General features: G+C 35.3%; 1 protein-coding gene across 1 annotated transcript in view; it reads right to left on the bottom strand.

The window, feature by feature from the left end:
* The window catches only part of LOC115219341 (dynein heavy chain 6, axonemal-like), a 349,247-nt gene that overhangs the window by 182,045 nt on the left and 140,387 nt on the right, over positions 1 to 26,815 (bottom strand). The window contains exons 40-44 of the mRNA XM_036509002.1: positions 23,837 to 24,020; positions 21,125 to 21,358; positions 14,652 to 14,873; positions 10,377 to 10,524; positions 6,456 to 6,613 (exon numbers count right to left, since the gene is read on the bottom strand). Coding sequence (XP_036364895.1) covers positions 6,456 to 6,613; positions 10,377 to 10,524; positions 14,652 to 14,873; positions 21,125 to 21,358; positions 23,837 to 24,020 — 946 coding nt within the window. The remainder of the gene's footprint in view (positions 1 to 6,455; positions 6,614 to 10,376; positions 10,525 to 14,651; positions 14,874 to 21,124; positions 21,359 to 23,836; positions 24,021 to 26,815) is intronic.

Here is a 26,815-nt window from a genome sequence, read left to right as displayed (position 1 = left end):
CCATTGCAGAATTACTCATTTTTGCTAGCTGAGTGGACTGGAGCAATGTGAAAATGAAGTGTTTTGCTCAAGAACACAATGCATCGCCTGGTCCAGGAATCGAAACCACAGTCTTACGATCATGATGCTGACACCCCAACCACAAAGTCATGCACCTCCACTGTCAATATAATATAATGTCATAAAGTTGCTCTGTTCAGTTATTGTAGTAAATACAAAGTCTATTGCGTCCATCAATGTATAAAGACATCTGATAGTCAGGTCACAATCACATTACATGATATACATGTGATAAACACATGCACACACACACACACACACACACACACACACACACAGAAATAGAGGGTAAGTACTGATGCTGATTATGGACATTGACAATATTCCAAATGAACATAACATTTTGCTGAGAAGATCTAATTAGAGTGAAACCTGTCCACTGTCTTCATTAATTGGCTTTAAAGACAAAATCCCACTTCAATATTGCATTTTCTACAAATATTTTCCTAAAAATTCTCATTACTAATTTTACTGAAGACATCTTCCATGCTCCGTTGTGTGAAGATTTTAAACACCCTATAGGAAATTCTTGTTTATTAATTGCATGGATAAACTCACTTAGTCAAATTTTTTATTGCTCATCATATTATCATATTACATATGTGACGCTCTATGATATTTGTATTTAGTGTGCAGAAGACTCCCCTGAGGTATTTTCCCTTAACTATACTGTCATTATTAATTACATTAACCATTTCAATATGGATGGACATTAAACAGTTATGAGCACCATCCTCTCCACTTCCTTTAAATAATACAGAAATAAAGATCCATACTCATTTCAATCCAGACTATGCATTCTTTTTTCAGGCGATGTAACATCTCCAACACTTAGTCTACACTGTCTGCTTTATAGCAAACATGGATCCATCTTAACCAAGATTAACAGAAATATATTAAAAAAATAAACTGATGTTGTTGATGATGATCCAGTAATATCAAAAATGATTTTACAGGGAGTTTGCACGCATTAACCCTTTAGGTTTCAGATTTGTCTGTCAAATGTAATGTTTATATATTGACATTGTTTTGCATTAATCTTACACTATCCTGTCACTTTAAGCAAGATTTTGATGATGCGATTGCTTGTTTTTAGAATGAAATTGTAGGGTAGGTGTGAGAAGCCAGATCTGGTCAGTTTGAACATAAAGCAGATACAAGGGGGTACTGAAAAGTTCCTGGCTTTGGGTAAAAGAAAATACAGGAGGATCAGTTAATTATGATTTTATTCAACATATTCCATTCTCAGATTCACACACTTACTGCAGTGATCCGTCAGTTCTTCTAAGCCTTGTAAAAGAACTTGCAAGGTTGGGCTTCCAACCAGGCATTTCACAATACCCTTAAAAGCAGGAACAATCATACAATACCAATGCTGGATACAATATAAATCACTAGAAACCATAAAACTAAGAGTCCCTTAACAAGTCTGACCCTATGAGAATGGCAGATAACTTAGAACAATGAGAGCACAAGTTATAAATGATTCACAGACAACAAACACATCAAACATGTACTCCCATCAACAGCTGCCTAGTAGATATCATTATAGTTTCAACTCTTGGGCAGTATCATTCAGTCTAGCAGCAGCAACAGTATTGAAAACATAACTGCTGCCTAAGAATTAACAGACAAAAAGCAAGAGTGAAACATTGATGAAATATGTCCATTATTTCTACACCTACTTATTAATACAAATGCAAGGATCAAATCTCAGACATAAATCATTTTATACCTATAGCTATGAAGTGCAGAAATTAAAAATACTACACATTAAAACATAGAAATATCTTCTAAATGAACACTGCTACCTTGATGATTATAGAACTTAAGATGCACTAGCAAACTAAACATATTGAATAAAAATTGCTGAACTACATCAAAAACATACATTACCAGTACATAAAATAGAAAATAATAACCTAGTGAATAACCAAGCTAAAACTTCAAACATATAGATTAATTACAGAACATAAACCAATAAACATTGCTACTCCACAATCTATAGCATTTATTTCAAACACAAAAACATAATTAAAATGAACCAAATGTAAACTAGCAGAATAATATATTACTTTAACTAGTAGAGATCAATATCTATTAAAAATAAACCTTAATTACAAGAAATATACTAAATGAATATTTCACCTAAAAACATATAAATAATGTAAAATAATATAAACTTGACTAAAAGACCCCAATTACATTGAAAATATTCACTAACATACTTAAAACATAATTAAAATTATCTAAATGTAAACTAACAGAATTCCATGATTTAACTATCAGGCTTTGTCTGTCGGCAATGTGGCAATAAACCAATATAGACCTGCAACTATTAAATAGACAGAAATTTTATTTATGGAGATGTACTTGCATAGCAAGTGACCTGATCTAAGATCATGTGCTGGAACGAAAACAATTGCAGCATGGAAGGTGTTTATAAGCCATTTAAGAAACACACAAAATCCGTTAGATTCACTTCAACATTTAAGTTTAATTTGTCAAAATATTTTCGTCGCTTTGAGACCACAACCTGTTCATTGACAAAATTCTGTGCTGCATAGAAATAAATTCATCTAAAGAACATATATATATATATATATAACTGAAAATTGACTAAAACAAACAAATCATAACAGAAATATTCATGATATGAAATATCAAAACGCCACATGCAGCAAAGAAATGAACAGAAGCACAGACTAAATACATTAACTGTTGCTTACAGCCAAAAGATCTTAGTAATCTATGAGCAGAAGTCGATACCTATTCCCTAATAGAAGTGATGTTGTACACAATAATACACAATAATATACAACAGCTGACCCACAAACTATAAAGCAATGATGTTAGATTATTTCATATATCTTTGCTAAGTTATAAACTAGAAATCACCCCATAGTTTCTCAAAATTTCACAATGTCTTCCCAAGCAGCTGTTAAAACATTTATCTAATATTTTCTGAACGTCATCTTGCTTTTCTATATGCATCTAATTCTTTTCCAAGACACAACAACCTCATTTATAAATTCTACTGTATCTAATAACCTGACTGAATATGTTATACTTAGAAGAATTCTACTTCATGCTCAAGGCAAGGATGCAATATGAAAATTAAAGTTATTAGTTATATTATAAGTACTAGTCACAAACTTTTTATTACCAATACATGGTATAAACCAAGAAATAAAGAACCCCTTAACAAGTTTGACCCTATGAGAATGACAGACAACTTAGAACAATGAGAGCACAAGATATAAATGATACACAGATAATAAGCACATCAAACATGTACTTCCAGCATCAGCTGCCTAACAGATATCATTATAGTTTCAGCACTTGGGCAGTACCACCCACTCCAGCAGTGGCAACGGTACTAAAAACATAATTGCTGCCTAGAAATTAACAGACAAGAAGCAGGAGCAAAACATTAATGAAATATGTCCATTATTTCTACACCTACTCATTATTACAAATCATCGTCATCATCATTATTTAACATCCATTTTCCATGCTGGCATGGGTTGAAATCTCAAGCGTAAATCATTTCATACCGAGAGCTACAAAGCACAGAAATTAAAAATGCTACATATTAACAGAAATATCTTCAAATCAGACATTGCCACCTCAAGAATTATAGAACTTACAATACACAAGCAAACAAACAGCCTTAACATCTAACAATGTCAATCTCATCTCCCAAGTCACCATTTCTATTCATTTCAAGATCTTCTGGATGTATTTTCCAAAGCAAATATTCAAAATAACTGTAGTTAGGAATATAAATATTACTGACATACCTGCAGCAACCACTAAGTTATAGGACTGAACCTATCTTTAACTTTCAGTATAAATCATTAAGAAAACTAAATATACATGGAGATAAATATAAATCAGCTAATAAAAGGCTACAATTACCACCCATCAGGATACACTTAATTTGTTTAAATATCCTCTCCATTAGTGCAATATATATGCTATTAATTGTCAAGCTATCTCCTTTCATCTACTTTTACTTAAACAAGTAAAGCCATTATACACACAAACATATATATATATACACACTGTTGGTGATTTATTTTTCCTCTGTCTTCCCTTCTCTGGATCTTTCCTTCTCCTATGTTTCCGACAAAGAGCTCCGCTCGAAACGTTAAACCCTCCTTCTTTCCTTCTTTCCTGAGCGTCCAACAATACTATATTTGTTCCATGTCCTCGCGTTGTTGTGCTTTTTTGTGCTTTCTTGTTTGGATTAACTTTATATATATATATTATATATATATATATATATATATATTATTGTTGTTGGCATCCTTTTTGTCTCGGGAGACAATGGAGTTGCGCATAAAATAGTCTAGTCCGGCTTTTACATTTCATGTCCTGATACATTTCCTGCTGTGGCTGTGTAGTCCTATCCTGGACAAACACTCCTTCTGGCAGGTATCGCAAATGTAGTGAAGACTGTTCCTGGCTGGTTGTAATGCCATAGTTTCTTGTTGACGTCTTTTCTTGTCTTTCCATTTCTCCTCTCTCTCTCTGTCACTCCTTTGTATTCCCTCTTTTACGGTACGTCGCCAATCTCCACGGTTGCCGGCAACTGCCTCCCAACTGCTAATATTGATGTTGCAGGCCTTCATGTCCCTTTTGCAAACATCCTTGTAACGTAAGAACGGTCTACCCACAGACCTAGTACCCCTAGCAAGCTCTCCGTAGAGTATGTCCTTGGGGATTCTGCCATCTTTCATACGGCTAACATGCCCAAGCCATCTCATACGTCATAGTGTGAGGAGTGCAAAGACGTATGGGCTTCTTTCAGTTTCCATCTACCAAATCCACTCACAAGGCTTTGGTCGGCCCGAGGCTATAGTAGAAGACACTTGCCCAAGGTGCCATGCAGTTAGACTGAACCTGGAACCATGTGGTTCATAAGCAAGCTACTTACCACACAGCCACTCCTATGTCAACTGTATATAATATATATCATGATGATATTTAATCTCTGATTTTGAAGCGACAATTTTTAAATATAAACAAATGACTGAAAAATGATGAGCTAACCTCAGGTTGAATCGAACCCACAAATCGTAGCTGTCATATCTCCTTGAAAATTTGATTGTCCAAACGTTCACTCATCAATTTCAGTCAAATTTAAGTAATATATACTTAAACTGTTTGAATACTACATAAATAATATTTTTATAAACAAACCCAGCTGAGTGGACTGGAGCAATGTGAAATAAAGTGTCTTGCTCAAGGACACAATGCGTCGCCGGGAATTGAACTCATGACCTTACAATTGTGAGCCAAATACCCTAGCCACAAAGCCACACCTTCACACACACCTACACACACACACACACACACACACACACATGCACACACACACATTATATATATATATATACATAAATAAAAACTAAGGAAAGAAATCCCTTCAAAGGGGTGTGTAATACATCTAATTCACTGGTACATTTTTATGTTATATTATATTATATTAATAATAAATCTCTGAAGGAGATGTAAACAGTAACCGCTCGACAATGTAAAGTATAATAACCATCTCAATATGGCTAACCACAAAGGGTGGGTGTTACTGTAGCTTTTAGCCCCATACTGTTTACATCTCGTTCAGAGATTTATTATTGCTTGCAGACAGTTTTTCAAAATCAGTGACGGAAGTTACTAGAAAAACACTTAAGTATTTGCATACAGGTCTTCCTTTTCATCATAAACCAGTGATTACCGCCCGTTGACAAGAGGCAACAACCTCGAAACTGCGGTCTGTGCGTATCACTTAGGCTTACGAGAGAGGGATGACCTCCCTTTGCAAATACCATAAGGGCACAGATAGTGTGCCTAAAGCCAGCTGGAGACGATGATCTCCTGGAGCTAAAAGCTACAGTAACACCCACTCTTTGTGGTTAGCCATATTGAGATGGCTATTATACTTTACATATATTATATTATATTCATAGTATATTATGTTATATTACAATATATTGGGTTGTCCGAAAAGTTCATGCTGATTTATAGTAGCTTACCTTTCAACTTACCCTCCCAGGTACCTCAATTCTAGAAAGAGGGTATTTTCAGGTTAAAGGAAAGATGGAGATGCATTGTGCAACAAAATGGTTCATATTTCGTTGATTAAAAATGTAATGGCAAGTATTTATTGACCTTTTGCTTTCCTTTAAAAATCGGCACGAACTTTCCGGACAACCCAATAAATAAACTGTTAGATTGTCAATTGAATCTCTCTATTTGATTTAGTGTGTGTGTGTGTGGGGGGTTCTTTGTGTATCCAACAACATTCTCTGCTAAAGTTTAAAAAGATAATAGATTCTCAAAATTCAAAACAAGAGTAATTTCTTCAGAAGATATTTCTTTAAGATTACCTCTATATCAAGCCAAGTGAATTTGTTTCGTTCATAAAATCCCTTAAAATCTTGATATTGCCTCAGAAGTTCAATAGGTGGTTGAGAACCATAAGTATCCAGTTTAGGCATGTTAATATCATCAATAAAAATAATCACACGCTTCTCTTTTGGAGCACCTATAAATGAAAAACAACAGAAATTTAATATATGTATATATTGGTTTCAAATTTTGGCACAAGACCAGTAAGTTCAGGGTAGTGCGTAAGTCAATTACATTGACCCCAGTGTCCAACTGGTACTTATTTTATCGACCCCAAAATGATGAAAGGCAATGTTGACCACAGTGAAATTTGAACTCAGAAACTTAATTTAAATATTGATTTTAAAGTTTGACACAAGGTCAGCAATATTAAGGGGGTGATAAGCCAATTACATCGACCTTAGGGCTCAACTGTAACTTATTTTCTTGACCCAAAAGGATGAAAGGAAAATTTAACCTCACTAGAATTTGAACTCAGAATGTAAAGACAGGTGAAATGCCCAGCATGCTAACAATTCTGAAAAAATAAAATAAAACTTGAGTTCTATACAGATTTGGAGGTCTGGGTAGTTGACATTTTCTTCAAAATTTCATAAGAAGCAGATAAGAAATCAAACCAGTCTAACATGAGTAACATTCCAAAATTATTCATAACTTCCCCCAAAAAGTATATTAATTGATGCTGAATATATTCTGACCAGATACACAACACCAGTGACTGATTTGAAATCTTGATTCAAAGTGAAGAAGTTCAATGCTTTACCCATTTACCTATCTTACTACTTATAAGCGTGGGAATAAAATTAGCTTAGGGGTTCAAAATTTCATTTTGGTCCAAATTATAGGTCCAATTTTTTTTTACAAAGTTGATTTTTTTCAATCTCAGTAACAAACCAAAGATAGGTACAATCATCATCATCATCATCAACATTTAACATCTCCTTTCCATGGTGGCATGGGTTGGATGGCTTATAATCTGTTTTCTCTTGTTTTCCATGACTGGATGCCCTTCCTAATGCTGACCAATTTACAGAGTGTACTGGGTATTTGTTCATTAAAGTGGTGAGCTGGCAGTATTGTTAGAATGCTGGGGAAAATGCTTAGCAGCATTTCATCCTTCTTTATGTTCTGGGTTCAAATTCTGCTATGGTTGACTTTGCCCTTCATCTTTTCGGGATCAATGAAATATGTACAAGTTGAGTATTTAGAATGATGTGATCAACTTGCCCTCCCTCCTCTAAACATTCTGACCTTGTACCAAAATTTGACACCATTATTACATTTGTACCTCAAGCAAATCAGATAAATCTAATAATGGAAAAGTAATGTTTCAAATCAGTCCAAAAATATTTCTATGCTCATTCGTTTTGGTGATGAAATTTTACAAGAGGATGTTCCAAGAATTTTCATTTTCTCCAAAAAATTTTAGAGGATGCACTTGCACCCACTAAACCCCATGTTCCCAAGCCTATGTTACCACAAATTTAATACTAAAACAGGTGTTCAGCCCTGTGTGGCTAATAAAGAAACATAATACTAAAGCAGAGATTAGGATTAAGCAACATAACTTACTTATTTATTTACTTACACATTTAAGCCCTTTGCTCTCTAGGGAGCATAGCCCATTACTGACTTTTCTCCACTGCTCCCAACTCTAGGATATCCCTAAAGATCTTTCTCTCCAAAGTCTTCTTGGTTTTGAATTGTCATTGATGCTTCTCTAAATCTTTTATTATTTTATTCTTTTACTTGTTTCAGTCGTCTGACTGCAGCCATGCTGGAGCAGCGCCTTTAGTCGAACAAATCAACCCCAGGACTCATTCTTTGTAAGCCTAGTACTTATTCTATCAGTCTCTTTTGCCAAACCACTAATGTTAACAGGAACATAAACACAGCAACATCGGTTGTCAAGTAATAATGGGGGACAAACACACACACACACACACACACACACACATATATATATATGTATATGTATGCATATATATAAATATATATATATATATATATATATATATATAATATATACACACACACACACACACATATACAACAGGCTTCTTTCAGTTTCTGTCTTCCAAATCCACTCACAAGGCTTTAATCAGCCTGAGGCTAGAGAAGAAGACAATTAACCAAGTTGCCATGCAGTGGAACTGAACCCAGAACCATGTGGTCGGGAAGCAATCTTCTTACCACACAAACTTTACTTTTTTCTGCACAGGGGTATTAACTCTACACCAGCGATTCTCAACCAGACTTCATATAACACCCTGGGGTTCATGTAAGACTTGGGGGGGGGGTCCCCAAAAGCAAAATATTAAATTGGGAATCCACAGTAGTATTTTAAGGGTCTATGGGAAAATTTTGCTTCAGATGTATTTATTGCAAGAAACAACTTGGTTTCTTTCTCAAATGTTTGGGATAGTTCAGTCTACACAAGTGAATGTGTGAAAAGCAAAATAGGAATTTTGAAAGAAGTATCTATAAAACTAGTTTTTAAACGTCGAATGGCTATGGGTGTCCACTAGAATAGAATAGTAATCAAATGGGTTCATAGGTAAAAAAAAATGGTTGAAAATCACTGCTCTACACAAACCCAATTTTACCTCAGGGAAGAAGTGGCCCATATTAGTCTGGATTTTATCTTTTGACCTCACCAGCATGGAAGGGTCTACCAGTATCTTGCACTCAACAGACAAAGTTCTCAGAGTTAATGAGGGACACAAGCCACCACACCACAAGAACGACCTTGTGGTAGAATGGTAAGAGAGGTGGAAGATATTATCTGTATCTATAAGAAAACTTGAAGAACAAAGGAGGAATAAGTATTTTACACAGGCTGTTCCCACAACGAAACTAGCAAGGGGATCTTTACAGGGTTACTAGACCTGTGAGAATCAACAGTCAAATTCCCATCAAATCATAACCTATCATCTGGAAAAAGAAGGAGAAGATGCAATGTAGTTACAAATATACAAAAGGACAGAACGGCCATGGCTGGAATGCCTTTAATCACAAATCTGTCAGATTAGGGTTGACTTGTATTTTAATTCCTGTAGAAGACACCTCACATCTCTTACAATATTGAAACCCTAATAAAGAACATATTCATCAAATATACTTCAGTTTTCCATTCTCCAAAGTTAATGTAGTTAATCACAGGTTCAAGTTTACAGCTGATCATGGAAAATTAAACATAAAATATAGACATTTAATCTTTGATTCTATATCAGTTAAGTGAAACATTTTTAACAAAACATATATTAAAATTTGTTGTCAATAATGAATTAATGATTGAAATTATACAAATCTCATTGTTAGAAATATCAACTGTAATTATTTTCCTTCTGTAATATTCAATTTAATTTAATTTAATTTATTTGCCTCAGATTATGTCTTGCTGGCAATTTCTAATAAGAATGAAATGGTGCTATACATAATTACTTAAGACTAGTAATTTTGAGATTTTCATAATGAGTAGGCAAAAAAATTATATATGTATATTTTATGTATCTTCTTCCCTGTTCCTCAGTTTCAAATTAATTGTGCTAAGCCTGTCAAATATTATTTGGTCAACAGGGTACATCACCTTGTTTACATTATTTATAACTATATCATTTGTTTTGATATTCATTTTATTGCTTGTTTTAATATATGCTTGGTAAAAAAAAAAAAGATCAGGGAGGACATTGCTCATAATTTGTAGAAGCCATATCAAATCTGAAGTATAATGGATTAGACATATTTGAAGGTTCCTTAAATAAATAAAAAATTGTGAGGTTAAATTAAGGTAGAAGTTTTCAAGATGATTCTCAGAAAAAAAGAACAGACTGTCACTTTTGGTAAGATGGACAAAGTAACTGGTTAGTAAAAAAGAGATAAAAAATCACAGGCATTACCAATAACATTTTTTCGTCTTTTTTCCAGTTTTGATTCTATGATGTCTTGTGTCTGCTTGCTGCTAGTTTGTGCTGAGAAATTGATGAACACAGGAACATAACTTTTAGTATCTGCCAATTGAGTTATCTGTCGGTTAGCAATCATTGACTGAAATATTTAAGACAAAAAAGAGCTGTAACTTCTGTTAACCCTCATTTTACTGTATTGTCTTATTGTCAGTGTATCAATAATTTTTTCTTTTCATTTCCACTCTTCTTCTTCTTCTTCCACCACCAATAACAACAACAACAACCAACCACCACCACCACACTTATTTATACATAATATATTTATGCTCATTTATAGCAAATGTTTATAATTTGATCATAAGTTCACACTAAAAAAAAACAAATTCACAGATTGATATCTTTTATAACATTCAAAAAAGGAATGAGCATAGCAACTACCTAATCTCTAATTACAAATCTAAAATTATACACAGAACCAAGTGGTCAAAACAATTCTATAACAGCTGCTTCTATTTTACTTTATTCCTCACTATTTATTTATTCCAGATTGATGTTCTTTACTGCCTACTTTCATCCATATCTATATACGCCGTCCGTAAGCCTGTAACATTTGCTCAGCTATATTTACACAGTTCTAATGTTCTTTGTCGCAAGCATCATTTGATAGCCTTAATCCTCAGAAGTCTTTTTTGCTCATTCAAATTTCAGCTTCATGTTTCAAATCATCACACACTGATGCTGTTTTACTACATTTTAAGCATATCCGCTCTCCTTATCATAATCATAATGATTATCAGCTTCACAATTGATGTAAAAAAAAAAGAGAGAGCGAGAAAGAGAGAGAAAGAGAGAGAAAGAAAAAAAGGCAAAGAAAGAAAAGGTGTCTAGAAGAGTGTTTCACAAATACTTTTAACTAAGTCCTACCCCACCTTAGTAAGTAAGCATTAGAAAGAACTGACTTGTATGTGATTTAGAGAATTTAAACCTATTGTCCAGTAAGTAAATAACAGTTGATCAAATATAACTGAAAGTAACTAATCAAATCCAAATATAATGCTGGAAATATAGGAAATGACAAACAAACACCGTTGCCTTATGTGAAACTTAATAAAAACAAAGCCAGAGGTGATGAAGCCCTTTGTAACTATACTGAATATCATATTGAATATGGCAATATTATACCTGTACAAAGTTAATTGATTTAGTGACAAGATTAAATAGCATCTGGAACAACTAAATCATTGTATTCCTATATTTTGTTTACAATATTATTACTGTTTGGTTATCCTTGCTGTCATTCCTACCATTGCTGTGAACATCCTTTGCAACATCGGCTTAGTTGCTTGCCTCTGCTATCTGAATTGTTTGCTGCTGTTGCTGCAGTTGTTGTTGTTGTGTTGTTGTTGTTGTTGTTAAGCCATTCCACCCATGCCAGCATGGAAAACAGGCATTGTGTGATGATGATTATACGATGACTACTTGGTTAAAAAATCCTTTGGATGGGAAAAGTCAAAAGCTGCTTGTGGGACTTGAACTGAAACCTTCTGTAAACATGGCAAACATTCTACCATTGTACCAAAGCAATCCTTCAAATTTCTCTGTCTTTTTTAAAATCTTTGCTGTTACCAAAAAGAATTGTGCGTTGTCCATGTCATGAGAATCTAGAAACTTCTGTACAGTGTGCATAAGTGCTGGTTTGGTCATGTGATGTGTATGGATGTAGACAGTTGCTTACAGAAGTTCTGATCACTTTAAAGTAGACAGAATTTGTGGAAGAGGAAGACCTAGGAAGACATGGGTCAAAGTATTGAAGGCCAGTCTCAAGACATTGTGTTATGAAAGGGATGACAAAGGACCAAGACATCTGGTGCATTGCTGTACTAAAGAAGACCCATCCATCACAGCAGGATCAATAATGATGCAGGTGCCACATACAAAGCACTCTTACTGGTGCCACATTAAAAGCACGGGTGGTGGTACCACATAAAAAGCACCCGTGCACTCTGTGGAGTGGTTGACATTAGGAAGGACATCCAGCTGCAGAAACCAAGCCAGGACAGAGAATGGAACCTGGTGCGGCCTTTGGCCTTACCAGCACTGGTCAAACCATCCAATCTATGCCAGCATGAAAAACAGATGTTAAACGATGATGACCATGATGATGAACACAGGGTTAAAAAATCCCTTGGATAGGAAAAGTCGAAGGTTGCCTCTGAGACTTAAACCCATACCTTCTGTAAATATGACAAACATTCTACCGTTGTACCAAAGCAATCCTTCAAATTTCTATTTTAAAAGCTTTGTCCTTACCAATGAGAAGTGTGTCATCTATGTCATGAGAATTTATAATTTAGAAACATCTGTACATATATCTATTATTAATAAATATATATACTTGATTGCTCCACTGTCTTTTATTACAGAGCCAATTTGGGAGTTACAGCTTGAATTAATTAGTCAGTTCTTTAAGATAAATCAGCAATTTGTAAATGTTATCTGCAAGTAAAGGTTTCCTCACACACGGCTGCATTTATTTTATAGATTCTTATATTAAAACTTTATCTTATCTATATCTCTAGCTTACTTGTATTGTAACCCATATTGGAATAAATTACTTGTATGGAAAACAGACTGCTCTTCATCAACAATAATTTGTCATTTCAATTATATTTCAAGTCTTATTAATTTACAGATAAACTGGCTTAATATAAGTTCTCTCAATAGATATGTTATTATCTCAGTTTTCAGATTATGAAAATCAATTTTACCAATATATTAATAATTACATTGATCAAAATTTGAACTTTACTCCCTCCTTCATAACCATCTATGAAATCTACTATTCAAAATTTCAATATAATCGCTCTTTCTAAAACAGTGAAGATTCTAAATATATTATCTCTCATTTTATTATAAGAACATATTTTCATCCCTATCACCAGTTCAGTGTCTATTTTTCAATTCTGGCATAGATTAAGAGGAAAAAATAATTTTTCTCTTATCAGTTTCCTGTAATTGTAATTTGGTCTGTGAAGTTTGCTACATCATTTCATCCGAAAACCTTTGGGATTTTTTCTTTCTGTTGAACTTTTTTTTAATTTTTTTTTTTGTCTACTACTAAAATTTGCCAGCTTTTCAAACAAAATTTAATATCATTAATTTGAATAGAAAATGGCATAAAGAAATGGTAATAATTTTATCCTAAAGATTTTCATCTTTATTTCAAACCTTTCAATCTGAAATATTTAACAAGTGTTTTGTATAAAATATCAAAAATATAAAATGGCCATGTGATTAAGCAATCTACTTCATAAGCAGCTGTCCCAAGATGTACGAAAGAATGAATTGATACATGTGTGAGAGAGAGACAGAGAGAGAGAGAGGTGGGTGTATCTGGTCGTCCAGTATCTGGCCAGTTGGGACATAAAACAGGCAGAATAATTTGGCCATACATGGCCAGTTTAAATGCTAAAGGGTTAAAAATGGAGAGAGTTACTTACATCAAACCCAACATTTATTGTGTGGAATAAGTTATCCAAGATAATCGTTGACTTGGAAATAATCATTTCTGATATGAAGGTGACAAGCTGGCAGAATTGTTAGCACAGTGGGGAAAATGCTTTGCAGTATTTCTTCTGTCTTTACGTTCTGAGTTCAAATCTTCTGAGATCAACTTTGTATTTCATCCTTTCGGGGTCGATGAAATAAGTACCAGTTGAGCACTAGAGTCGATGTAATCAACTTAGCTCCTTCTCCAAAGTTGCTGGCCTTGTGCCAAAATTTAAAATCAGTAATTATTTCTAATATGGAAACAGGGTAATAAATTTTGAAGAAGGAAAAACTAATTAAATTAATCTATATTTGACTGGTGTTTATTTTATCAACATCAGAAAAAAAAACCCAATAAGGGAGCCTCTACATATTGTTTGACCTGATAGAAATAGCAAATAAATATCCCTCAAATCAGGCCCTACCATCTTAAAAATAAAAAAAGGGTATTTAGTCTCTGTCTGAATAAAAAACAGAATAGTCACAAGAATGCTTTTGATCATAAGTTTGTAGGAACAGGACTAGGTTAGACTAAACAGCAACTGAAAGGATGAAAGCTCCTGAATTTTGGCAATAACAGAACTCAGAAGGTTACAGGGTGCAACTAAACACCAATAAGCATTTGTCCAATGTCCTGCCAACTCAGTGAATTCCTTACTCTATTACATAGAAATATTAAATATCAAATTTACATTGAAAATAATTTCAGGTACTTACCTTCCCAACACCAGAGCTACCAATATAGAGAACTGATTGATCCACATCCAATAACTTCTCGAGTAAATATCCATACCTCAGTGTATCCACTGAAGGTACAAATATATTAAAAAAAGGAATGGTTTTGTTGTAGATAAAATGGGGCACAGCCATTTCCCAAAGTTCCAGTCGGTTTGATGGAAAATCCATAAATACACTCCAGATATCACAAACAGTAGGGACCTGCAGAATAAAAAGGAAGATTTCTCGATATTTTTAATGCAATAATTTTCAATAAGAATGTGGTTTTTAAAAAACCTGATAAAATATCATCATCATCATTATCATCATCATCATCATTCAAATTTCATTTTCCATGCTTGGAAAATAGCTAGTTTGATGGGAGCTGACCAACTAGAACTGACCAGGCTCTTTGTCTGTTTTGGCGTGGTTTCTATGGCTGGATGTCCTTCCTAGTGCCAACTGCTTTACAGAGTGTACTGGGTGCTTTTACTTGACACCAGCACAGGTGCTTTTACATGGCACTGGCACAGGTGCTTTTACATGGCACTGGCACAGGTGCTTTTTACTTGGCACCAGCACCCACAAGCCCACAAGATTAGGATCGCTCAGCTCAAGAGAGATGTGGGAGACATGCCTGTATGCTAGGACAACCATGAGACACATACAGATATATATATACAATACATATCTATATACTCAGTTACATATCAATAGAAATACACAATATATACACAATAAGCTGTTAATATTTCACAGAAATAAAAAAAAAAATTCCTTAGGAATTCAATTATCTATGATTTAACTCACTGCAGCACATAAAAATTCAAATGTAGCAATATAGTAAAGAAGGGAAAAAAATATTAATATCAGTATAAGAAAACAAATTTTAATCTTCCTGTAAACAGAACTGATTAATTTTCCATATTTTCATAAATTTATTTTCAATCTTACAACCACTCGATAAAAAGGAATTACTTGATGTCTACAAGATTGTAGTTATCTAGGTAGGGAAAGCAAGAGAGGAGATTCTACAAGATTGAAATCAGTTGTTAGTTTCACCCATTGGTCTGTGTCTGTGTCTGTCTGTCTACCTCCCCCACCTCTCTCTCCCACCTCTCTCTTCCACCCCTCTCTCTCTCTGTCTCTGTCTCTCTCTCTCTCTCTCTCTCTCTCTCTCTCTCTCTCTCTCTCTCTCTCTCTCTCTCTTATCTAAAACTGAAAACTATTTGATAAAAAGTCCAATTAAGTATCTTATACAGAACTCATTAACTCCTTTGCTATGTTGCATGCTGCATAATTAGTGTCACATACTTTTTATCAAATTGACATACTTATTAGATGTGGCTAGCATGCTGGGCGAAAGGCGGCGAGCTGGCAGAAACGTTAGCACGCCAGACGAAATGCTTAGCGGTATTTCGTCTGCCACTACATTCTGAGTTCAAATTCCGCCGAGGTCGACTTTATCGTTCATCCTTTCAGGGTTGATTAAATAAGTACCAGTTACGCACTGGGGTCGATCTAATTGACTTAATCTATTTGTCTGTCCTTGTTCATCCCCTCTGTGTTTAGCCTCTTGTGGGTAGTAAAGAAATAGGTATTTCATCTGCCTTTACATTCTGAGTTCAAATTCCGCCGAGGTCAACTTTGCCTTTCATCCTTTCGGGATCGATAAATTATGTACCAGTTACGCACTGGGGTCGATGTAATTCGACTTAATCCCTTTGTCTGTCTTTGTTTGTCCCTTCTATGTTTAGCCCCTTGTGGGCAATAAAGAAATAAGTAAGAAGCAGGCACATTCATGGCCTTGTGAATAGATTTGGTAGATGGAAACTGAAAGAAGCCCATTGTATATGTGGTGTGATGTGTGAGTGTGTGTGTGTGTGTGTGTGTGTGTGTGTGTGTGTGTGTGTGTGAATGTCTTTGTGCCTGAGGATGTACCCCCCACCACTGTTTGACAGCAGGTGCTAGTTTGTTTACATCTCTGTAACTTAGAGGTTCGGCAAAAGAGACTGACAGAATAAGTACCAGGCTTAAAGTACTAGGATTGATTCATTTGATTAAAAAGTTTTTCAAGACAGTGTCTGAACACAACATGGCTGCAGTCTCGTGACTGAAACAAGTTAACGATTAAAGATCAAAGATACCTAATAAAAACATTGGATTATCTGTAGAATGTATACCTTCTGATACTACACAATGTAACATTTTCAGCATGAAAAAGACTGATTAGAACTAAGTTAAGTGAAAATCATAATGCTTTAGCTCTCTCTCTCTCTCTCTCCTCTCTCTCTCTCTCTCTCTCCTCTCTCTCTCTCTCTCTCTCTCTCCTCTCTCTCTCTCTCTCTCTCTTGCTTTTGTCTTCACTTCTAGTCCAGTTTTTTTACAGATAAACTAAACTTTTATTTCATGCATAACACAGCATGAATCAGAAGTGAAATAAATGTTAATATTAGAAAGCTTCTGAGAAGATAAGCTGGCAGAATCATTAGCATGCTGGACGAAATGCTTAGCGGTACTTCGTCTGCCGGTACGTTCTAAGTTCAAATTCCACTGAGTTCGACTTTGCCTTTCGTCCTTTCGGGGTCGATAAATTAAGTACTAGTTACGCACTGGGGTCGATGTAATCGACTTATTCCCTTTGTCTGTCCTTGTTTGTCCCCTCTATGTTTAGCCCCTTGTGGGCAATAAAGAAATAAGAAATGTTAGCATGCCAGGCAAAATGCCTAGTGGTATTTCTTCTGCCAAGGTTGACTTTGCCGTTCATCCTTTCAGGGTTGATAAAATAAGTACTAGTTCAGCACTGCGGTCAACGTAATTGACTTACCCACTTTCCCTAAAGTGCTGGCCTTGTACCAAAATTTGATCTTTAGCATGCCAGGCAAAATGCCGAGTGGTATTTTATCTATCTTTATACTTTAAGTTCAAACTCCACTGAGGCTGACTTTGCCATTCATCCTTTCAGGGCCGATAAAGAAAACACCAATCAAGGAGGAAGAAGCGTTTTTGAATTACAGTGTGTTCAATATAAATATATATATTATATAATTTACTGCACAGTTGAATATGGTATTATATGTTAAACAAAATCGCTATTATTATGTCCAGATAAGCTATTGCTATATATAGCAATTTAAGTTAAAAGTCCTCTTTGTAGCCAAAGAAAAGTGGTACGTCTTCTCTGGTGATGAATAATTTATTTGAAACAGATCTGTTTGAAGATGCTCAATTATCTTTCATGTTCACTTGTGAGAACTATAGAATGCTTTCATGACACAATCTCCACAGCAATGGTTTTCAAATAAATCACTGTAAAGTTATCTACTTTGTACATGTTCCAGGTAGTTTGAATTATAATGCATTGTATATAAATATATCTATTACATAAAATCCATTCTGTCTGTCTGTGTGTGTGTCTTCTAGGATCTCAGGCATCCTCGATCCAATTGCGCTCAAATTTGATATGGAGATACCGATGGTATCAGGGCATATATAAGTCTTGAAAAAATTACAAAAATCGATTCCAGGTGAGAATGTGATCGATAAAGCCATGGGAACGTGAATTTGTAAAATCGTTTTTCTTGGAATAGAAAAAAGTCTATCTTTATTTCTTCTTTTGCTGATGTTTCAAATTTAGGTTAAATCAATGTTTCTCAAAGGGGGAGCCTATGGGATGGTCGGACAAGTTGTTTTGATAAAATTTGGTTTAAATGTTTGACAACTCAGCACCATCCATTGGAGGTGGGCGGTTGCTCGTACTACATTAGATGGAGGTGTGGTTGTGTGGTAAAAAGTTTGCTTTCCAGCCACATGGTTCTGGGTTCGGTCCAATTGTGTGGCACCTTGGGCAAGTGTTTTCAGCTATTACTTCAGGCTGTAAATGGACTTGATAGAGAGAAACTAAAAGAAGCCAGTGTGTGTGTGTGTGTGTTTGTGTCCACTACTCTGATTTGTTGGTATTGGCGCAGTTTGTCTCATGGAACTGACTGTCTGTCGCTGGGTGCTCTGTGGTCAGCGGTTAGTCCTTAGAAGGACTAGAACCAAAGACACAATACAGTTTGTTGATCTAGCTTTTATAGAGATTAGGAGGCTCCAGTAGAGAATTTAGAAGACTGTGTGACAGGACCTTATCAGAAGGCTGCGATTGGTTGCACTTTGGCGTGTAATACAGCAAGAGACAAACTGCGCCAATACCAACCAATCAGAGTAGTGGACACAACAGGGCCCAAGCGACCAACGGTTAGCTGTTAACTGCTATGTCCGTATTTGTTGTATATAACAGAGAGAGAGAGAATTTCACCAAGGCTATGCTACACACTAGTTTAACACTAGTCAAATATTGATCTAATACTTCATTCTAATGCTAATCTAGCACTTTATTCAAATACTTCATTCACTCAACCATTTTCATTCAACTAAAATTACTTGTAAGATGAAAAACAGTAAAACTAAAAATATAATTGAATTAATAAAATAAATTCAATCATGAAGCTTTTCAAAAAATATTTGTCAGATTTTTATCATACAACGCACATATTGAGAACAACTTGCAAAGTTAGTGGAAGAACAAATTTAGTTCCAAGTGTGATATATCTAAGATCTAAAATTATTAGCTCTGTGAACTAGTCTCATTTTAATTTCAGCTGTATTAAAATAAACCAATCGTGAAATCAATATTGAAATCTGACATTTATTCTTTAAGATGCATGTTCTTTGATAAAACAAAATTCCCACAAGAATAAACCTATTCAAAATTCTAAAGAACATTGATTTCTGATTTAAAGTTGAATCTGTGATTATATATTTTGCTACATATAACCTTTTTTTTTTCTCTTTATTTTTCATTTCAAGCTGATAGAAAATTAAGTATATTTTTCATTTCAGAATTGTACAAAAATATATCAGTTATGTTAACATTTAATATATATTTTTGCAGAAAGTTCTATGAGATTTTCTTATTAAACAGGAATAATGGCAGAAAAATGTCATGAGAATTATCCAATCCAAAGTTACTGCAAGTCAAAAACCTAACAGTATTAATAAAATAACTGTTTGCTAATTTTCAAATTAAATTCAAAACAATATCAAGATTAATAATAACTCTTCTAAAAAGAAAAATTTCCATAAAAATTATTTTGCTACATTCAATAGTAATTTCTTAGTAAAATGTTGCAATTTCATGTAAATAATGCAGTTATTTCTTTAAAAACAATGCAGGCATTTTAACTATTTCTGCAGAGACAGATATTGGTTGCCTCACAACTATTAATCTGTCTACCTCTATCTTTCGATAGACACAATGATTAATATGGCTAAAATCATCTCAAAATGAAGCTCATTTAGTAAGTCTTTTCAGTTCAATTTCCTTTTATTACCAATATATATATATATATACAAAGTTAATCCAAACAAGAAAACAAAAAAACAAAAAAACACAACAACACAAGGACGTGGAACAAATAAAGTATTATTGGACGCTCAGGAAAGAAGGGAAGAAGGAGGGTTTAATGTTTTGAGCGGAGCTCTTCGTCAGAAACATAGGAGAAGGCAAGATCCCGAGAAGGGAAGACAGAGGGAAAAAAATCGCCGGTGGTACTCACGAGGTCACATAGCTCATTTATTTATATATATATAAATTCTATAGTTATGAGCATAATTATAATTAGGGTTCAGAAAAATTTGCTTCACCACATACCGAAATTTAGAAATAGCAGTTAAAATACTATTCTACTACCATAAGATATCTCCCATATATATATATATATATATATATATATATATATATATATATATATATATTTATTTATTTTATAGAAGGAGCTTCTACAGGACTAGAACTGTTTCATTCAAAAGAAATCATCAGGAAGCTCCTGATGATTTCTTTTGAATGAAACAGTTCTAGTCCTGTAGAAGCTCCTTCTATAAAATAAATTAATTTACTCTGCTATGTATTGAGTACCTTATTTACTGTGGTTAACCCCGACTCAACCCGGGACCTACATATATATATATATATATATATATATATATATATATGACGACAACAATAATGATGATGATGATGGTAGTTTCTCTTCTCTCATAGTCTGAGAAAGATAGTTCTGCAATTTCTTGTTAAACAACCAGCAGAAATGATTTTTTTTTATAGTGATCTAATATAGGTGCTGTGCATTAGCTCACTGCTTCCATCAAATCAACATTGCCTGAACAGGTGGTACTACATGTCAGGTGTTGAGGTGATCGCAAAGCAACATGCGACGAAATGTTTTGCTCAAGAACACAACACACCATCTGGTCCAGGAATTGATACCAAAGTCTCATGATTGTAAGTGCAACACCCAAACCACTGGGCCATCTGCCCTCACACACATACAAACACACAAACAAACACATATACAAAGATCATAATCACTAACTCACCCTCTTCCTCAGACTAAGAAATGGAAAAGAAAAAAGAAAAGTGAAACACTTACCTTAGCAAAGGGATTGCTATCAAACATATTCTTCGTGAAGGTATCAAATGCATCCCACTTGGATTCAAGAATGTTTCCGCCAATGGCCCAAACATAACAAAACATAAAAGTTGTGCACAAAGTCGAATTTAGTTGGTTAGTGCTCGCATCAAAGTTAATGTACTTCTTAGACTGCTCGGAAAACACCAGTGACTCGTAAAGTTTGCATAAAGTAGTAACTTTTGAAATGTTCACCTAAGATTGAAATAAAATATTACATGAACTCCACTTTACACTTCTGTAAAAAAACATGTCTTTATCATATATCAATCATCATTATTCGTTCCTTCTCAGTAATCAGCAGAACTTTTACATTTGTCTTTTACATGCTGGAAATGTGTTGGAGAGCTTTGAAATCAGCAAACTTTTACATGTAATTATTCTACATATTGTATTTCATGAAGTTGTAGCAACGTTTCTGACACATCATACATTTTTCTCATCGTCTATAAGCGTAGGAGTGGCTGTGTGGTATGTAGCTCATTTACGAACCACATAGTTCCAGGTTCAGTCCCACTGCATGGCAACTTGGGCAAGTGTCTTCTACTATAGCCTCGGGCCAACCAAAGCCTTGTGAGTGGATTTGGTAGATGGAAACTGAAAAAAGCCCGTTGTATATGTGTGTGTGTGTGTGTGTGTGTGTGTGTTTGTGTGTCTGTGTTTGTCCCCCCCAACATCGCTTGACAACTAATGCTGGTGTGTTTATGTCCCCGTAACTTAGCAGTTCAGCGAAAGAGACCGATAGAATAAGTACTAGGCTTACAAAGAATAAGTCTTGGGGTCGATTTGCTCGACTAAAGGCGATGCTCCAGCATGGTCGCAGTCAAATGACTGAAACAAGTATAAGAGTAAAGAGGATCACATACTACTAGAAAACTAGCTTCTTCAGACTAAGAGCTTTCTCACACCATTTAATTCCAAGTAACTAAACAAAATGATACCAATCCTAATCCAGGTTCAGGTATGGGGCAAGTGCCATTGCAGCACCTCGCTGCACCCACATTTGTCAGTATTTGCTCAGGTCATCCTAAGCAACACTCCAAGCAGTATCCCGATCAGTTCCCATCTCTGCAAAATACTTCATCTGTTGTGGCCATGAGGCATGTAATCAGCCGTCATCCAAGCTATGATCCAAACCATATCCTCAGAGAAGAGAACAAAGTACACAGCATCCAACTCAGAAAACCAAGCAAAATGACCAAACAGCCTAAGGTGACACTCCTAAATCATATGAGTAACAGGACATATACCAATCCATGTCACTCTAAAATTAAGCTAACAAATCTATTTGTTACTGCTGTTTTTGGTGTCATTGTTGTTCTAACTTCTGGGTTAGTACTTCAATACTGTCTGATGAAGAAAATTTACTGTTCAGCAGTAATTAATAGACAGAAACCCCTTAAACAGAGTATATTACTGAAACATTAAATTACTAAACATTTCAGTTAATGAACTTGTTAATTATACATAACTAAACTTAAATCATCAACGTCCTTGAGCATCTGTCACACTGGGAGAATAAAGCAGTGAGCTGGTAGAATTTTTTAATAAGTTAGACAAAATGCTTAGTAGTTTTTCTTCAAGGGCTTTCCGTTCTGAGTTTAAATTTCAATGAGGCCAATTTTGCTTTTCATTCTTTCAGAGTCAAAAAAATAAGTACCAGTTGAAAACTGAAGTTGATGTAATCAACTTAGCCCTTCCCTTAAAATTCCTGACCTTGTGTCAAAATTTGGGATCTTTCTTTTTTTTTTTGCTTTTATTTTTTTTTGCTTCACTGAGTTCAAATCCCACCAGGTTCAATAAAGTACCAATCAAATATTGGAGAGGGATTAATGTACTTGACTTGCTTTTTCCCACTAAAACTGCAGGCTTTGTGCCAAAATTTGAAAGCACTGTTTTTTTGCCTAGCTGTATAGTTATAGCTACATTAGGCATTTTGTCTTGGAACTTTTAACAGAAGAAATGTTGTTTACTGAAAAATGGTGATAGGAAAAGAAAAATGCAAATATTTAATCTGGTTAAATGGGGCAAGAACTGACATGAACATCCTTGAAAATAATTAAAAGTAACTGAAAGAAATCAATATCTATGACCTAATTAAAAAGAAATCAATGTCAATAGTTCATTGCAAAACCAAATATTTTAGTGAATGTCTAGAAGATTTTGTCATCATCAGTATTTAATGTCAGCTTTCCAGAGGTTTATGCCAAGCTCTGATGTCTGTTTTGGTACGGTTTCTGTGGCTGGATGCTCTTCCTAATGCCAACCACTTTACAGAGCGTACAAGTTGCTTTTTATGTGGTATCAGCAGCAGTGAAATCCTCAAGCAACTTGCAAGACAAGACTCCAAACCTGAGGGTGGTGGGGAGTAAATATCGAGGGAGATGGTTTTATGACAGGTGAGGAGATTTTTTTTTTTTTGTACTTGTTTCAGTCATTTGACTGCGGCCATGCTGGAGCACCGCCTTTAGAGTGGTGAAAGAGTACAGCAGGGATCACCACCATCCCCTGCCGGAACCTCGTGGAGCTTTTAGGTGTTTTTCGCTCAATAAACACACACAACGCCCGGTCTGGGAATCGAAACCGCGATCCTCCGACCGCAAGTCCGCTGCCCTAACCACTGGGCCATTGCGCCTCCACTGAAGATGGAAAGGAAATAAAGAATATGTCTACCTGATTTATAGTTTGACCACAATTTCTTCTCACAAATTCAAAACCTTTGTCCACATATTCACGGAAAAGGTTAAGTAGAAATTCTTTGGTTGTTTCTTTCAAGAGGCTTTCCCATTTCTTCATCCATTTTTCTACATAAGGAAACCATTGAAGTCCTCCAGGATCAATGTACACCATACCACAACTGAAATGTTTAATTATACATGATTCTATAATTAAAGATAATAGTTGATTAACAGCTTTTGAGAGTAGTTCAACTATATTTGAAAGTACCATGAATGACATCAGAATAAACCAGAGAACACAAGTCCAGTGAGAAATGTTGTTCAGGCAAGGTCAGCCTCAACAAAACAAATCTATGTTAAAAGGCATTCTAACCATAGCCATCGCATTTTTTCTTCATACACAGCTGCAGTTGTAGCTGTGTGGTAAGAAGCTTGCTTCCCGGTGAACTGGCAGAAACGTTAGCACGCCGGACGAAATGCTTAGCAGTATTTCATCTGCCGCTATGTTCTGAGTTCAAATTCCGCCTAGGTCAACTTTGCCTTTCGTCTTTTCGGGGTCAATTAAATAAGTACCAGTTATGCACTGAGGTCGATATAATCGACTTAATCTGTTTGTCTGTCCTTGTTCATCCCCTCTGTGTTTAGCCCCTTGTGGGTAGTAAAGAAATAGGCATTTCATCTGCAGCTATGTTCTGTGTTCAAATTCCGCCAAGGTCGACTTAGCCTTTCATCCTTTTGGGGTTGATTAAATAAGTACCAGTTATGCACTGGGGTCAATGTAATCAACTTAATCCCTTTGTCTGTCCTTGTTTGTCCCCTCTATGTTTAGCCCCTTGCAGGCAGTAAAGAAATAAGAAGCTTGCTTCCCGTACCATAACATGGCACCTTGAGCAAGTGTCCTCTACAGTAGTCTTAGTCTGACCAAGGCCTTGTGAATGGATCTGGTAGGCAGAAACTGAGAGAAGCCCATGGTGCATGTGTGCATGCATGCATTTGTATGTGCATGCATGTGTGCATGTGTGTGTCCTACCACCATCACCGCTTGACAACTGATACTGGTGTGTTTTCGTTCCTGTAACTTAGCAGTTCAGCAAAAGAGACCAATAGAATAAGTATCAAGCTTTAAAAAAAATAAGTACTGTGATCAATATATTCAACTAAAAATTCTTCAAGGCAGTGCCCCAGAATGGCCACAGTCTAATGACTGAAACAAGTAATAAATAAAAGATGAGATAGTGTACCTAGAAATACATTATCTAATCTACTATACTTCTTTTTTATAAGATGGTAAAATGTGATTTGTGAGAAATTCAGCTACTAATTCTAGGACGTCAAGTGACCACATAGAGACTACCTCAATGAGGAATGTAATGTATAAGTGGAAAGGGTCTATCTTTAGAAACTTTTTTTTTATTATTCTGTCAGTCTTAACAAGGCAGTGAGCTTAACAAATCTTAACAAGGCAATGAGCTGGCAGAAATGTTAGCACACCGGGCGAAATGCTTAGCGGTATTTCATCTGTCTTTATGTTCTGAGTTCAAATTCTGCCAAGGTTGACTTTGCCTTTCATCCTTTCGGGGTCAATAAATTAAGTACCAGTTACGCACTGGGGTCAATATAATCAACTTAATCCGTTTGTCTGTCCTTATTTGTCCTCTCTATGTTTAGCCCCTTGTGGGTAGTAAAGAAATAGGTATTTCATCTGTCTTTACGTTCTGACTTAAAATTCTGCTGAGATTGACTTTGCCTTTCATCTTTTCAGGGTCGATAAATTAAGTACCAGTTGCATTCTGGGATCGATCTAATCGACTGCCCCACCCCCACCCAAATTGTCTTAACAACAATAATAATACAAGAGTCCAGAACTAGATGACATTTGGATATTTCATATGCAATGATATGATTTTTGATGCACAATTTACAGAACAAATTTTAACATGATTTTGGGTTCAATCCCACTGCATTGCACCTTGGGCAAATGTCTTCTACATCTTGCAAGTGAATTTGGTAAATGCAAACTGTGTGCACATATATGTACTTGTGCGGGCATGTGTGTGTGTACAAGCATGCATATGTGTGTGAGTGTATATACCTATGTTTTTGTGTTTGTGTTAGTTACCCATTCACCACACTTCTTGACTTTTTGACAAAGGTGTTGATTCATTTATGCCCCCCATAACCTAGCAGTTCAGCAAAAGAGGCCAAGAGAATTAGTACCAAACTTCAAAAAAGAAAAGTACTGGGGTTGATTTGTTTAACTAAATACTTCAAGGCTATGCTACAGCATGGCCAGTCCTATGACCATAACAAGTAACGGACAAAAGAGTAAAGATAAACAGTAAAACATGTCTAAAACAATGACAAAAATACTTCAATATTATATTCTTTTCTTTTCTACTCTAGCCACAAGGCCTGAAATTTTGGGGGAGAGAGCTAGTCAATTAGATTGACCCCAGTACACAACTGGTACTTAATTTATTAACTCCAAAGGGATAAAAGGCAAAATCAACTTTGGCGGAATTTGAACTCGGAATGTAAAGACAGACGAAATACTGCTAAGCATTTCACCTGGCATGCTAATATTTCTTATTTCTTTATTGCCCACAAGGGGCTAAACATAGAGAGGACAAACAAGGACAGACAAAGGGATTTAGTTGATTACATTGACCTCAGTGCGTAATTTATCGACCCCGAAAGGATGAAAGGCAAAGTCAACCTTGGTGGAATTTGAACTCAGAACGTAACGGCCGACGAAATACTGCTAAGCATTCCGCCCAGCATGCTAACATTTCTGCCAGCTCGCCACCTTTGCTTCAATATATTACTAGAGTAAAAGCAGTAAGCTAGCAGAATTGTAAGCATGCCAGGTAAAATGCTTAACGACATTTCATCCAACTCCACGTTCTGAGTTCAAATTCCACCAAGATCAACTTTGCCTTTCATCCTTTCAGGAACAATAAAATAAATACCAGTT

Source organism: Octopus sinensis, linkage group LG14 (genome assembly GCF_006345805.1).
Source record: "Octopus sinensis linkage group LG14, ASM634580v1, whole genome shotgun sequence".
Classification (NCBI taxonomy): Eukaryota; Metazoa; Mollusca; class Cephalopoda; order Octopoda; family Octopodidae; genus Octopus; species Octopus sinensis.
This window is presented reverse-complemented; position numbering and strand designations above follow the sequence as displayed.